This window comes from Pituophis catenifer, unplaced genomic scaffold (assembly GCF_029215685.1).
Source record: "Pituophis catenifer annectens isolate HBS135680 unplaced genomic scaffold, rPitCat1.0.hap2 SCAF_1, whole genome shotgun sequence".
Classification (NCBI taxonomy): domain Eukaryota; kingdom Metazoa; phylum Chordata; class Lepidosauria; order Squamata; family Colubridae; genus Pituophis; species Pituophis catenifer.
Window position 1 is genome coordinate 116,715,288 of NW_027256881.1, and position 16,970 is coordinate 116,732,257.

At 37.1% G+C, this 16,970-nt stretch overlaps 1 protein-coding gene across 1 annotated transcript in view; it reads left to right on the plus strand.

Moving 5' to 3' along the window:
• The window catches only part of COL12A1 (collagen type XII alpha 1 chain), a 121,094-nt gene extending 110,410 nt beyond the window's left edge, over positions 1-10,684 (plus strand). Inside the window, exons 60-65 of the mRNA XM_070932902.1 lie at positions 3,490-3,525; positions 3,615-3,681; positions 5,169-5,357; positions 5,630-5,698; positions 6,510-6,680; positions 9,652-10,684. Of these exons, the coding sequence (XP_070789003.1) occupies positions 3,490-3,525; positions 3,615-3,681; positions 5,169-5,357; positions 5,630-5,698; positions 6,510-6,680; positions 9,652-9,833 (714 nt within the window). The 3' untranslated portion in view covers positions 9,834-10,684. The remainder of the gene's footprint in view (positions 1-3,489; positions 3,526-3,614; positions 3,682-5,168; positions 5,358-5,629; positions 5,699-6,509; positions 6,681-9,651) is intronic.
• Positions 10,685-16,970: the final 6,286 nt, after the last annotated feature.

The following is a 16,970-nucleotide window of genomic DNA, read 5'->3' on the forward strand; positions in this document are numbered from 1 at the left end:
ATTAGGAGAACCTTGACCTATTGTTCTCTATCCTCTGCTTGAAAATATGCGGTAAAATGGAACTACCCAATCCTAGATAATTGATTTCATATCAAATTGTTCTTTTCTTTTCCCAACATACAACCAGCATATGGCTTCTTGTTTTTTAAAATCAATAGTTTCCAACCTGTAAACTCCATAAGGGTATCACAGGTCTCATTAATATTCCATTTGAAATGGCCAATATTTCTCAAGATCACCAGGTGTTTTTTTAAAAAACATTTTGGCATTCTCAGTTAACATTTTATGAGATTATGGCTTTCTTCCCATATTTGTCTCGGGATTTTAAACATTAAAATTAAGTTCATTTAATTTGCAAGTCAGATGCCATCTAAGTGAATTCTATATCTATAGTGTATACAAATATTGCATTGTCAGCCCCTGGTTTACCGCGTTTGTCCAAATAAAGGAAAAGATTGAGAACCATTGTTTAAGATTATTGTTCTATGACCTGCATTCTGAAAAAAAGAAAAAATCAACAGGTCATGACTTTATTCCGTATAATAACTCTTTAAATTATTTGAATGTTGCTTTAATTTCCCCCTCAATGTTGTCTTTTTGGGTTATTTTATTTTTCTTTCGGAGAGATAGATTTTGCTATTGCTTTGGCTTCCTAAATTTACTTTGTCATATGTCTATGAGCATATGCTCTCTTCGTTCTCAGTGCATGTTGCTGATGTTGCTTCATTCTAAATAGTCTGGCGATAACAAAGAATTATGAAACAGAGGCAGATGTGCTCTCTGAACCTTATATTCACAGCCATACTTAAGAATATAAAAGGGTATTTTGAGTCAGGATGCCTGATGCTAAAGTCCCTATATTTGAAATTATCTCTAGCGTAAATGTTTTACTTTTGTTCATGATCTCAGTGACATATTTTATAAATACTGATATTGTATTTAATTGCATACAGTTTTGTTCTGCTCCTGACTTCTGGAATATTTTTGGTGTATCATAAAGCAGCTTGAAAACACATTGAGAAGTTGTGAAAGAAACTAACTAGTAGCAGATCTAGTGGTGTCTTTTGATGGGCTGATGAAAAAGTATTAAGTGACACATTTCAGGGAGACATTTGCAAGAATATTTAATATTCAAAGTAGGCCAATGACATTTGTTAAAGAAGAAAGGCAGTCAGTTTTGGAATGGGGGAGGTATTTTCCATTTGCTAATAAAGGAATACAATTTATTCAGTTATGTTAAATTCTGAAAGGATTGTATTAAGAGTTATACATACAAACTTCCTACAGACAGATTATTTGTACGTTTGTATGTACATTTGTGTGTATCTCCAGAATATTATTGCTGAATGTCCATAGTACAAAGTCAATCACTCTGACAGCTTCACTCTAACCAACTCCTTCAATGTTGCTTTTAATAAATGAAACAGGTAGTAGTCCAGGTTTCAGCAGAGATAGCACCACACTGAACTTAGTTTGGAAGCTAAGCAGGATTGGCCCTGGCTATGGGCCAGGGACAATTTGGATGAGGGACAATTTGGAAATTCCAGAAGTGTAGCTTAGATAGATAAATTGCAAAATAATCAAGGAAGAAGACAAAGGGAAGCCATATGCATATTTTTGTATGCATTTTGTATAGCAAGGGCTACATGTATGAAGACAAGCTTGACTCTGAAAGAGTGTTTATTTTTTAACAATTAGGGTTGGGGGAGACTCCTTATTCCAGGGAAAAACAAGTTACTTGGACAAATCATTATGATATTTCATCAGGTAGCTAGATAGTTTCTTCTACATTTCATTTTAATTAAAAATGAGGAAGCAGTAATTGAAAAAAAAAGACCAGTGCTCAATTTTCAAATTTGCATTTGAAAATTATTATATCCATTTATTGTACAGAAACTGAACATTAACTGTATACAGATCTACTCTGTTTTCTCATTGAATTGGCATTCATAGAGATAGGAAGACACCACAGAAAACAATATTGTAGGAATGTCTCAGAGGAGAAATAATTATACTAATGTAATTCAGTATGTCTTTTTTTAAAAAAATCACTCTTATTGATGACTAAACAGATCCATATATATGATAAAGTTGAAAGTTACACACTTAAAAAGCTGCTTGATCATTACTTTAGCATTAATTATAGATAACATTGTTTTGTTGTCAAGGCAGAATGGAATATATTTTATTAATAAAAATCTCTCTTGGAAACCGAGATAGAACAGTGCTCGATGGTCATATAATTGCTTTGATTGCAAAAGCTTCAGCATTTTGAGGAGGGAAACAGGAGAGACCAATGTCTGAAATCTTGGAAGCCACAGCCAATGCTCTTGAACTATTTTAATTAATGTTTCATGTGGTAGATAGTTTCCCATATTCCTAAAACACATGAGACCAATTTCTATATTGGACTAGATTCTGTATTAAATTCTCGCATTAGAATTTAAAAGCTATAAACATATATTAATGGGCAGTGCTGCTATAAAGCATTTTATCTGTTAAAAGTGCAAACATGAAGATCAAGAAACAATATTTGAAACAGTTCATGAATGCAGAGCAAGCAAGAATGATTTGCAGAGCAAAGTGTTCTGAATGGCTTGATATATTCACATTTCCTTCTCATGCCTCAATTCCTTTGCCTTACTATTTCTTACTTCTTTTTGTGTATTGCGTCATGTTGCTTACCACAAAAGGAAATAGAGTGAAGGGTATGTATATTAAACAAAAAATCAGAATTTAAATATGTAATCAAGTAAAAGATTCCGTGCAATTTCCAAATTAGTAAAACAGCTGTTATTGGATGATACGTTTTGGCTGTTTGGGTCCATGCATGGATGAAACGGCGTTGTGTTTTCGGTATAGAATGAAGCCTGATTGCTCTGCCAGAAAAGGTATAGTGGGGAACAGAGGGAAGCAGCCAAGTCCATAGGTGGTAGGGAAGGAAGAGGGGAAGCTGCTGGAAAAAGAGAATTAAGCACAGTCAGGAATCTTCACAATCCTTGTCAGTCACTTGGCTTCATCCTGTATATTATTTATGCTGTGTATGAATAATGCTCCGGGACAGTCATATGTTCTACACAGTGCCACATAATGAGATTAAGGCATGCTGAATCGATGGACAAGGATGTCCACTGGTTCAGCATTGCTTTGTCCTATATAATTGCAAGGGGGAAAATTCTGCAAGGGGTTGCAAAGGGATTGCAAGAGGTTCTGATATTTAAAAATCTAGAAAACATTCAATTGTGGCATGCTGTTTTCAGTCTAGGGAAATGCAGTCCAATCTGCTCAATATTTCACCACATTGTTTTTCTCCAGATGAGGCCTGAGTCTAAAATTTATGGGGCTCTTTATATAACCCTCTCTCCCCCCCCAATCCCTGAGAGTTACTCTTCTGATGCAGAAACATCCACTATGAATATTTTTTTTTATTTGTTCTTTTGGGTTTTTGCTACCTGTGATAACATTTTGATTGAATATAATTTGTTACAGGGGCCAGTTGGATTGAAAGGTGAAAAAGGTGACCGAGTAAGTGCAGCTTTAAAATAAATTCACATACATTTTTTAAAACTCTGACTATGGTGAGAAATAAACCAACAGTCATTTTTCTTTCTAAGGGAGACATGGCTTCCCAGGGTATGATGCGAGCTGTGGCAAGACAAGTCTGCGAACAAATGATCAACAGTAAGTGGTTCTTCTGTCACATACAACAAAAGCCATATACCAAGTTGTCAGGCCCTAACACACTGTGGATTTTAAGCATGTGGGATGTTTGCCAAGTAGCCATGTGATCTATAACAACCTTCCCTCTAAAGCAGGAGTGTAAAACTCAAGGCCCACGGGCTGGATTTGGCCCACAGGATGCTTAGATCTGGCCCGCGGGGCCACTTGGAAACAGTGAAGGACCGGCCCACTGCCTCTGCCACATGCAGCCCTCCTGAGCTCCATTTTCGCTGGCAGACGGTTGCAGGAGGCTGTCACAGCCGAAAACGGAGTCCGCGAGGGCCCGTTTTCACTAGCAGAGTGGTCAGGCCAACACAGGCACCCTTGACATGAGTGATGTTGAGCTGGCCACGCCCACCCTGGCCATGCCCACTTACTGAGGTCAAACAAAACCCTGATGCGGCCATCAATGAAATCAAGTTTGACACCCCTGCTCTAAAGGGTTGTTTTCTCAAGGGGAGATTGGAGGACAATTGCATGTTAGTTCACAATCCATATAGGAAGTGGAAGACACAGAACAAAGTACTTTCAGTTGCTTATCAGTTCCTTAATTCAGTAGTCCAAGCCAGAAGTCAAGGATGGTATTGCTAGGAGTAATTCTTTTAACATTTAGATTTAAACTTGTTAGTTAACATTATGTTTTGTTTTGGGCCTTTGAATCAGTGTTGACATCTGGCAATAGCCTGGATATATTTTTGTAGTATTCTGGGCAAGCTTTTTCAGAAGTGATTTGTCATTGTCTTCTTCTTAGGGCCGAGAGGAGGGACTGACCCAAAGTTACCCAGCTGGCTTTGTGCCTAAGGCAGGACTAGAACTGGAGAATCTATTAGTTAAAAAACAACAATCAACTAATGTTTTTTACTTCTTAGTATCTCACTGTGAAATTCTTATGGAATCCTAGGGTTTTGTGGAATACCATTGCAAAACCCTGTGTTAACTTATGAAAATTTACATGTGCTATTTTTTAATGTCCTGTTTAATGATGCATTTCCTCTTTTTTCCCCACTTTTCAAGTAACCATTCTAACACTTTATTATTCACTGGTTATAATCCAGGAGACACTTTTGCTGACAACACATCTGGATCACTTCAGACAGTTACACGTACTTGGCCACTCATTACCCTAGATTTAAATTTATATATTTCCACTGGTGGATAGGAACTGTAGAGGAGTAGTAAAATATTTATCAGAGAACTCAATACATAATCACAAGTGTCTGAAGTGTTAGTGCAGCATAATCCATTCCTGATTGAGTTGGAGAAAGGAACCGATATAAGACTATGCATAAGTTTATATGCGTAGTTCTTTCTTTTTAAAATGGTAAATTGTACTGATTTTGACTTTGCCATCAACTGGTGGGTGCATAGTTTTTTTAAAATCACTCTTAAAGGTTGCTTCATTATTCACTCTCTTAATCTATTTCTTCTTTTTTTTTCCTCTCCAAAAGACCAAATGACCCGATTTAACCAGATGCTGAATCAAATTCCAAATGATTACCATTCAACTCGCAGCCAGCCTGGACCTGCAGGGCCACCAGGTCCCCCTGGACCTCCTGGGAACACAGGAGAACCTGGAAGTGGAGGCAGGCCAGGATTTCCAGGCGCACCTGGCATGCAAGGATCCCCTGGCGAGCGAGGTGGGTTGTCCTTAGTGTCATGGGGATGTTCCCCTGCAGAGGAAGGGGGGTCTTAACTGATCTTACAGGGTTTAGAACAGTGGTGGGACTATCAGCGAAACAAAGAGCGTACGTGAAATGCCAGACCATGAAAACAGTTTACGTTCCTCAAAGTGGCATTGACCAAACAGCCGAAGTAAAAGCAAGTGCTTGACGTTAGATATTTCCTGAGAAATTGAAGCCAGCACTTCTGTGACACAGCTTGAATATATTTTCTTTTTGGTGTGCTTTAGGACTGCCTGGAGAGAAAGGTGAAAGAGGAATTGGAATACAAGGACCACGAGGTTTGCCAGGGTCACCAGGTGGGTTATAATAGTGATATATATACTCTTAAAAATAATGATATGTACTATCAAATGTTTGAAACTTTTATTCAGCCTGATGTTGTTCATCCTCCTTAACTCCACGGATCAGTTGAAAATACTAAGTAAATGTTTGAGAAATTCCATAGTAGCAGTTGGCTTTTATTTGTAATACTTCCCTCCCTCCTCCTTCCCTTCTCCCCCTCTCTCCATATACAAAGTTACAGGGCTTTCTCATAGATCATGGTGCTGTCATGGTGGCTAGTTTTGCTATTAATACAGTTTGGTTATTTACTTAGATTTTGGCAGGTTTAGTCAGATTCTGTCTCATTGCTTCTGTCTTCAATTTACTGTTGAATGTTCATAACAAACTCCACAATAAGCTCACAACAATTTCTACCTTCATTTTATGAAAATTTTACATTTCTTTTAACCATGAATATAAATTGTTCCAAAGAAAACATTATCTCGTATGTTTTAAAGCTATGGGGGAGTAGCAAAATTAAAGTAATCTTGCACTTTAATTGAAATGTAACATAGAAGTTGCTTCTCTGTGTAATCCACCAAGCTCAGTCGGGCCAGAACAATTTTCTATGACTAAAGAGCTTAAAATCAGGGAAACAACAAATGATGAATTAAGTTTTGGGTTTCCTGTGGTTGTTTCATTAACACCATATGTAGAAACCAAATGGAAATATTCCTTAAATATATGCTTGAGTGTAATCTATTTTTTAATTTTGCCAACCTCTTTACTAAACTTCCTCACATTGAATTTATTGATACAATACCTTCCTTTTCATTCTACAATTAGGTCCACAAGGCGAATCCAGAACTGGCCCACCAGGTTCTACAGGTTCCCGAGGTCCACCTGGTCCACCTGGCCGACCTGGTAATGGTGGTATCAGAGGGCCTCCGGGCTCCCCTGGATACTGTGATTCATCCCTGTGCGCTAGCATTGCTTACAATGGTCAAGGATACCCAGGTAGGTTATTGGGAATTTAATTATCATTGAATACTTTAATAAAAGCTTGTTCAGCGTGAATAATTTTATGCAGTGAAAAGTTGTAATAAAAGTAGAATTAATTAGAAATTAAAACTGAACTATAACCCAACCACTGAACAATGTAAGCTTTCCAATTCAATCAGATTTAGGAATATTTGTTGTGATTCTCATAACTGGTGTCTTTTATGTTTATAGAATTTCTCCTGTTTTTGAAGTAGCTTTGTTCCAGTTTGAAGTGTCAGTTTTACTTTAAAGAAAAAGTCATTTAAATATTTCAAACTAATTTATTTTTAATGTTTAAAGTGATAGTATAAGGCACAATGCTCTTAGGACATAATTGACCATTTTCCCTTCTTCTTCCTGTTTTCCTTCTCCATCAAACTTCTCCTGTACTTCTGAACAAGGTTGACCATTCGTCTAAAGTATAAAGAACAGAGTTTGCCATTTCTGCGTTCATCTTTCTGATTCGTGATGGGATTATCTATACAAAATTAGTACCTGAAATCTAAATTTTCCATTCCAAATGTCATTTTGTGATACAGTGCAGACAACTAGGCAAGGGAGGGCATGGGAAGTCATTATTTGCACTGTATCAAATTCAACGGAATCTATTATATTGGTCTATTATACAAATTTCTTCTGAGAAGAGTCAGTTTGAGGCAACGAATGGTCCAAGGAACTTAAATGCTGGATATTTGTGACCACAGGATACCAAATCACTAAACTGGGAAGGGTCATAACCAGTGACCGTGCCATATATTTAAGGCCTCTTCAAGAAAAGATTCCAGGCCCTTAATATTGATCACCAATTTGTTGTGTGCACTGTAGCACCTTATACATGATATTGCTGTTTGTTATGTTGTTTGCATGTATACGTGAATATATATAGATATATATATATATATATGTACACACACATTCATAGTATTGATGGGTAGATCAAATTCAATAGAATAAGCCATAATGCAAAATTTGCACACTATCAAACAATTGAATGAGAAATAAATGGAAAATAATACTGAAGTGCTACTCCTACAAAAAACAAAAAACAATCTGGCATATATATATATATAGATAGATATACATACAATTTAACTCTCATGGATGTAATGAATGAAAAACAGTTTTGCACACAGCTGTTCAACCCTGAAAACTAAATCTTTGACCTATTTCAGGTTCCAGCTAACAAATTTTCTATGCCGCCAGTGCTGCTTACAGTTTGAATTTCCATGAAAATCCTGTTTCTGAGATGTTTGTGCACGTGCTAACTTGGACCTGAATCTGTATGGTTATTTCATTATAGATAATGGTTACATAAATAGTGTTGGCCTCATAAGAGGGGAGATGCTTTTTTTTTAAAAGAATGTACTTACTAACAAGCATTTGTGATTGCAATAAAGGACAATGGCATTTGATAAAGCAAGGGATGTAAACTCAACCTCCCTATTCTTACTGTCCAATTATATCAAAACCAAGTTACTAGAATGGCAGTGGAGGCTTATAAACATATTAATGGACATAACACCATAATGCATTTACCTTGGTGAAACAGAAAATGACTGTAAATAATGAACTAATTGTGGCTTGTAAATGATTTGTATGGAATCATGTCCACTAAACCTAGTTAACATTACATCCTGCTTTTGCATTCAAACCTCCTGCTGCTGCTTTTTAATTTGTGCCAGCATAATCTCTTCGAAACTCTCGAAATCTTTTTCTCTATTCTTTGTTATTCTTGTCTTCATCTTACCTTATTCAGGACTTGAGGGTTTTTTTTGTATATGTAATCTTCTTACAAGTGTTGAAAATATAATTAATTTTGATTTTGATTTCCCTGAAATCTTCGGTGTTCCTCTAGCACTAGCTCTGGTTCAGTCAGATATGAGGCACATTTGTCAGAAAATAGTAGTTACTGAATATTGTCAATGGTGACAACTTGGTGTAAATTTTTGCGCCCCCCCCCCCGCCCCCGTAGGGAACTATTTTGAATAAAACAAAGCTGCATACATGAAGTTTTCCCATTTGACCAAAGCATTTATTTTAATAATTGGCTTTAACTTAAGTGAAACTCCTAAAGATCACTAAGCCTACTAAATTTAATTTGTCCCAGTGAAATAAATGGAGTAAGTTACAACTAATTGTGACTAACATAAATATCAACTGTTTTCACTGGAAATTATTCAAGGCTTGACTTTAGCAAGTTTGTAATTTTAATACTTACGTAAAAAAAAATACCCTGAACCTCAAAGCTATTTTATTTTGAGCATTGTATTCCTTAACTTGTACCAATATTCTTTCTGTTTTAGAATTTTTTCCTCTCCCAAATTGAAATTATTTTTGAGTGATTATTACATGTGTATTGTACAAAATCAGTGTTAGGGACTAAACTGCAAAGTAGGACTTGTTTGCTTGCTTGGCATTAAGGGAGCATTGCTTTGCTCCCTAAGAGACTTAATTCTTGCACAGAACTTCAGTCTTCAATATTTTAGATGTGGATGTTGCTATTTCTGTTTACATTTTGCTTAGGCTAATTTGCGATACAAAAAGTTATTGAAAGGGAGCAGAAAAATTTCTTCAGCAGACAAAACATGGTGCTTCCCCCTGACCATCTGTTTTTGCTGAACACACATAAGAAGCTCCAGCATTCATGTCAAAGGCAAGGGCAATGCCTCAGTCACAACTCTTCTTGTTGAGACTCATATCCGTAGCAGAATTTGTACATAAATTATTGATTTTAGGATCATTTGCTAGCGGTTTTTTTTTTCCCCCATGAAATCACTTCTAAATAAAAGCCCTGAGAATTGACTAAAAGAAAAAAAACAAACCATCCCAGATTTACTAAAACAAAACAATAACCTAATAGCCTACTTTTAAACTAAGAAAAAGAAATCCCCTCTTGATTCAAAGACGTGTGATAATAATGTTCCATTGGACAACTATTTTCAACCAGAGTCCTATGTACCTGACAGTGGACCATATCAGCCTGACAGTGAGGCCTACATAGTACCAGTGGAGCCTGAAAGAAGAGCTGAGGACTATGAGGACTATGGATCTGATATGCACTCACCTGGGTTCCCTGAACACATGCGCTGGAAACGTTCCTTATCAAGAAAAGCAAAAACAAAACCATAAATGTCTTATTTTCTCACTTCTCTGTCTTTCTCCCCACCCCTCCTCTCCCTTTGGGTATTTGTTTTTGTTGTTGCCATTCTCTCATATGTAGATATGCTATTCCACCTACCGTGTTTCCAGGCAGAAGTACAACTTAATCTTCTGAGAATATCTGGCGTATGTGGGAATAGCAATAAATGTTGCTACACATTTCGTTCTCTCTCTCTTGGAATGCCTGTAATATACCTATGCTTCAGGTGGCTGCGTTAAACCTTAACAAGTGCATCAAAGTGATTGCAAGGCTACGGTTCTTTTAATAAATTAAAAATATAACAACCATAAAAATCCTACCTTCTTCACAGCTACAAGAAGTAATCTAGAGGCTGTATAGCTCAGCAACGAAAGGGCTTGGCCTTATAATTTTCTTCTTCATCAAATCGCTTGCTCAATAATTCAGTCACTGTTACCAATCTGCAACATCTAATAAAAGAAGAAATTTGTCTTTCCGCATAAGCAATTTCTTCTTACTTTTGCATATAACTTGCAGGGCATATACAGCTTTTATGCGTCTCTTTTAACAACCACAAATCTTTAAATGATATAGATGGCATCCTTGTATCAACTGGATACAATTTTAAAAGAAGTAATGGCTTAATTTTCCTTGTTTTAGAGACCTTAACATTTATGCCAAATTGCAGTCAAACCTGCAGAGATGGAATTGCATGTTTGTGTTGTATATTTAGTTATGATTCCCCCTTCTCTCCAGAATATAATGTTTCATAGTTATCAGAAAAAAAGCAGTTGGAAATTGTTTGCAAGACTATGGATATAGAATTGCTGCTTTTATATTTTAACTGCAAATTGTGAATTTCACTGCCTTATATTATTTATTTCTGAAACAAAAGAGGCATTTTTCAATAAAACTACTGAAAATATATACAGAGTCTGAGTATTATTGTTGGAAAACTTCCAGATTTCCGAGGCTTTATTGTCATGGAAAATTAATCACCTGAAACATTGAAGTGTATTTATTTCTGCATGTGTGAGTGTACACATCTATACACACAACACACATACACACAGTATATTACAGTTTAAAATGCTGAACGAGGAGCACTTTATATTCAGCAACATTTTCCCTGCCCTGAAGGTTTAATTTATGACCTTGTTTTATAGAAGCCTCAATAGCAAAATAAACAGCAATTCCCAAATTTAGAACTCTGTGTACATTTTTCAAATGATCTGTAATCTCATCGGCTCAATGTCCGGTAGAGTTTGCAGTTTTTTTCAGATTGTGCCCTTTAAAAAGGGGAGAGAACAAAATTAGCAATAAAGGTGGAAATACAGTATAAAAGTGGCTCAGAGAGAGAAAGATTTAAGTATTTTCTCTTTAGAACATGGGCTGACTTTTACTGAGTAGTTAAATCGTTGGCCCATGTGGCTCAGTATTACCAGTGTTAACTGGCAACTGGCTTGCCAAAGTTTTTCATGTTTGTATATTTTACTAGACTTATATGGTGGTCCAGCCATTGCCTATCATGTGTAAACACTGCTATTACGTGATTGGTACCTACACAGTCAATTTGCACCAAAGATCTGGAAACATGCCAAGATTTTTTGCCTACCAAAATTGATTGAACATTTTCCGATCAAAAGCCCTTTCTGACCTCACTTGCACATATTCCATTGTGTTGTGCAGTTGTTATACTTGTCCCTCTTATGAAGAATCCTAGCTGCAGGATTTGGGTTTAGCTAGTCTACAGAAAAAAAGAATTAGGGGTGACATGATAGCAGTATTCCAGTATTTGAGGGGCTGGCACAAAAGAAGAGGGGTCAAACTATTTTCCAAAGCACCAGAGGGCAGGACAAGAAACAATGGTTGGAAAGTAAAGAGAGAAGCAACTTGGAATTAAAGAGAAACTTGCTAACTGAGGACAATTAACCAGTGGAACAGCTTGCTTTCAGAAATCAGTGCTCCATCACTGGGTGTTTTTAAGAAGGGTCTAGACCAGGGGTGTCAAATTCGCATCAGCATCAAATGATTATCATGACTTTTTTCCCCTTTGCTAAACCGGGCATGGGCGTGGCCAGCATGTGACACATCCGGCCCATGGGCCATGAGTTTGACACCCCTGGTCTAGACAGTCCCTTATCTGAAACAGTATACAGTAGCTTCTTCTGCTTGAGCAAGGGGCTGGACTAGAAGACCTCCAAAGTCCCTTCCAGTTCGTTCATTCTACTTCTATTACTTGCATACCTGCAACAGCTGCTATAGATTCTATGGAGCCAAACTGGCAACCAACATCCCATCTCTTTACCCAAAATAAGCAAAAAGACCTAACGTTTCTAACACTAGAAACAAAGTTGGCCATTTATTTTTATTTATCAAATTTTAAAACATACTAAGTTGTGCTGAAGCCGATGAAGGATTCTCAGGCCTAAGGCATTATCTATACTGTGCAAGAGACTAGTAAAGATCTAAAATGATCTAGTTGCATTAATGTACCTTTTCTGTGGGAAGGAACCAGTGGAGCCAGAGATCCACTATACCAGGGAGCCCATGTCTATGTGCACACCAGGGGTGGGTTCTACTTACCTTTACTACCGGTTCACAACGGGACCATGCACGCATGCACAGAAACTTCCTGATGACATCCGGGTCAGTGGGTGGAGCCTCCTGCCGGTTTTACTACTGGTTCTTGCAAACCAGTCCGAACTGGGGGCAACCCACCACTGGTGCACGCACAGGCACACCCACATCCACACCCCAGCATTTCTGATGAAGTGTCTTGGCAACAGAACATCCTGACAGAATGAAGCTTCCTTTACAGTTATTTGCTTTAGGCAGCCAGTATAGACCCATTTTTTAATGAAAATAATTCCAGGAAAACAGCAATTCAATGTTTTTACACTAGATAGTGGAGGCGTCTGAAAGTGTTCCTGATTTTTTTTCTCCCAAAAGACCTAATGATTAATTTATCAATCTACTACAAAAATTCAATTTATGCCAAAAGTGACAAAACTTAAAGCCAAATTGCACCTGACTGAAGGCAACACAACTTTTCTCTCTCTCTCCACATATTAGAAATACAGTTGTGGAGATATGTAAGATAGTCAGCCAAAGTTTAATTTACACTGTGACCCATTGAGGATATGTTGTCTACTTCCAAATTTAGTGTATCAGACTTAGAGAAGTACATTTCCTCAAACATTTCAGTTCAGTTCTCTTCACGATTTCAGTTCTAAGAAATTTGTCCTTTAAAATGTGAAAAAACAAATAGATTGTGGGTGTAAATCCATACAATGATGCAAAAGATACCCTTGTCAATGAAAGCAGAATTATTTTTATTGGGTTTTATGAACTAGGAAAAAAATACAAGAAATTAATGCTATATATGATAACTAGCAAGATTGTTGGATGCACAACAATGGAAGAATAATGAAATGCCCACTGAGACGATTGGATTATAAAATTAATGGAGCTTGCAGAAATGCCAAAGCTGACCTTCAAGTAAAGATATTTAAAAGACTGGAAGCCTTATATGGGCTTTTTGTTCAAGAAAGAAAAGACTGAATTGGGTTTGGGGGCTATAAAGGGTTAAAAAGGAAGGGAAAGTAAGGAGGGAAAAGAAAAGGGGAGGGGAACATGTAAGATGGCAGCTACTCAATAGAAGGGCAGAAGCCTTCCTTCCTCCTTCCTTCCTTCCTTCCTTCCTTCCTTCCTTCCTTCCTTCCTTCCTTCCTTCCTTCCTTCCTTCCTTCCTTGAAAACCTTGTTTTGGAGAATGGGTGGTGGGGCATTCCTAAAATGACCTGTATCTTTACTAGGATAGCATGGCTGCTCTCAGCAGCTGCAATGAAATCCTAGCAAGAAATAATTAGTGGAGGTAGCACTGATTGACTCATTGATATTAAGGCTGACTTTCTGATGACTTGGGACAGTTTATATAATTTTCTTCTTTCATAAAAATAAAAAGCAAAAAATAACTGGTATAGGGTGTTTTTTTTGTGTGTGTGTGCTAAGTTTCAAAGGAATTAAAATTATATTGCCAAATGCAATAATTTTTTTAGTGGCAGTAATAAAAAATTTATATGTGCAAGAAACAATTATGAAGGAATACAACTGAATTATTTTCATTACACAGAAGATTTCACTTGAATTGTTGGATCAAGGATACCTGCCTCCTCCAGATGCTGTTGAACTTCAGGTCTTTGCAATGAAGACCTTCAAAATGAAAAAGAAAGATGATGTATTTCGAATACTTTTTAAAAAGTCTATTTTCTTTTCAAACTTTTTGTAAGATTCCCATCTCAAAAAGGTGCTACTGATTTTTGGTGATTGCAGTTGGAATGGTTTCTGGATTTCACCAAAAAGTGGGAAAAACCACAACCCTGAAATCTCATAGTGCCTGTTGTAGACCAGGAAACCATTCATGCATGAAAACGATTGCCAACTATATAGCCTACTTTACAAGCAACATTCTATAAATCAGTATTATAATAGGGCAGCAAAGTTATGTTTAACTTGTAGAAATTAGCTATTTTAAAAAGGCAGTATTGATTGACAGTAGCCCATGATCAAGGAGGCAAAATTCCTATGGAGCATGGGTCCCCAAACTTGGCAATTTTAAGACTTGTGGACTTCAACTCCCAGAATTCACCAGCCAGCATTACTGGCTGAGGAATTCTTAGAGTTGATCCACATGCCTTAAAGTTGCCAACTTTGGAGACCTGTGCTAAAGAGGCTCATTCATCAGGTTCAGCATCAGGAAAAAAAGAGTTAAGATTCCAGAATCTTGGAAACTAGGTAAGCATACTTGTCTTAATGTATTATTAAATACATTAAGCAAGGTCCCTGTGAGTTGTCAAGTTTTCTTTCTCACAACCTGCCTGATGGATCAACCAATATCCTGCTTATGAAATGTGGCTGAAATGTCCCTCAGCTCCTCATATAGCAATAGCACTTAGACTTATATATCTCTCTAAGCTGTTTACAGAGTCAGCATATTGCCCCCAACAATCTGGGTCCTCATTTTACCGACCTCAGAAGGATGGAAGGCTGAGTCAACCTTGAGCCTGGTGAGATTCGATCTGCCAAACTGCTGGCAGAAGGTGATCAGCAGAAGTAGCCTGCAGTACTGCACTCTAACCACTGTGCCACCACGGCTTTCTCCTTATCATAATGCCATGTTTTATTTTCCAGACTCCAAGAATTCACATAACAACTCTTTCCAATATGTTTAGGAGCTAAGATTTCTTCAAAGGGAGGGAGGCATAAAATGATTGGAAAACTTCAATTATAATGATGCCTCCTAACTATATTTACAATAACCGTGTTTGAAGTTTCTTCAGCTTTTGCCTCTAGGGCTTGTAATCTGGAAGCTATCCTTGTTCTCAGGTGCCTACTGATCTCTTCTTTCTCTCTGGCCCTAAGACTTTTTCAACATATTATGATAAGGAGAAAAGTCCCAACCTGTTTCCTGCCCATCTGTTCATGGAATACATTATTATGTATGTCAGGTGCTCACCCCGTCTTACCTCTGCAAAAGGCAATGCCAGAGGTATGGCATACAAGGGAGAGAATGTGATAGAATAATGTTCTAGAAAATTACATCAAAGCTAAACAAGAGGATCATCTCCTGCATTTCTTGCCAAAGATCATTAGATCACTTCGGATACTTGTAAGAGCCTGCAGGTCTCACCCAAATAATGATTCACAAGAGGGAAGAAGAATGGGTCTGTACTAAATTTTCCCAGGAGAGGTAAAATGAGCAAAGCTTGGATAATGAAGCTGGATGCTGTAAAAAGTGCTAGAAAGTTCCTTTCTGCTTCTATAAGAGAAGAAGGAGATATTGGTTTGTTTCTCATTTTTTCATTGCAGCACGATTGTGATGCAGTTTGACAGATTACAACTGCCAATAAACATATATCAGAGAAAATCTGCACAAACACCCTTTATTCACAAAAACAATACACAAAGTTACATTAGGTTAGGAAAAAATGTAGGAATTTTATTATTTATTTATTTATTATTGAATTTCTATACCGCCCTACTCCCGAAGGACTCGGGGCGGTGCACAGCCATGAAATAAAACACATAGATATACAAAATTTAAAATCGAATAAAATGAATTAAATAAATTTGGCTGAATTAATACCCATAATTTAAAATACCCATATTTTAAAATCCATTAAAAATTTAGAATTTACACTTAAAAGGGAGAAGATTTAGGCGAGGCCAGCTTGATGAAATAAAAGCGTCTTCAACTCGCGGCGGAAGGTGATATATTAGGTAGGAATTCTAACACAAGATGAACTAAGACAGGGGTGGGCAAATGGGGCCCTTTTACAACCTGTGGACTTCAACTCCCAGAATTCCTGAGAGCCAAGCTGTCTCAGGAATTCTGGGAGTTGAAGTCCACAGGTTGTAAAAGGGCCCCATTTGCCCACCCCGGACTAGGAGAAAGGTGGATTTAAATACTTAGATATTCAAACAAACTCAAAGGAGTATTAAAATGGGATGAACAAATTTATATGTGGAAAAATAAACCAAGATGAATTGAAATGGGCAGATTCACTCAGCCCTTAGATCTACCGGTACTTGGGCTTCTGGATTTCCTCTTTTTCAGAAAATGAAGTTAGGGTCTGTGAAGACTATTGGCAAGAGAGAGGTGATGAGGTGTAGCTGTCTCCATGTCAAGGCAATCAGAGTTGAGTCCAGCCCAATTTAAGGAGTTTCCTGATAGGCACTAAGCATGCTAATTCACAAAAGAACTTATCATCAAGAAATCATTCATGAGCTTTCACATATATAAGTTCTTCATTTTCAGGTAGATGAGATAAAGTATCAAGATAAATAGATAGATAGATAGATAGATAGATAGATAGATAGATAGATAGATAGATAGATAGATTCCTAGTGTTTGATCTATGCTGAGAAAATTATTCAGTGATCAACAGTCCAATAATACAATTGTATAGTATTTAAATAGTTATTGTCTACCATATAGCCTTCCCCAAATGGGCACCATTTTAGGTAAGCAGAACTATGACTTCCACACTCCAAAGCCAGATTGGATGGCTTTAACCAGTATGATAGTTTAATTAACATTATTAAATGATAATTTAATAATTAAAAATTATTGTTTTAATCTTGTAC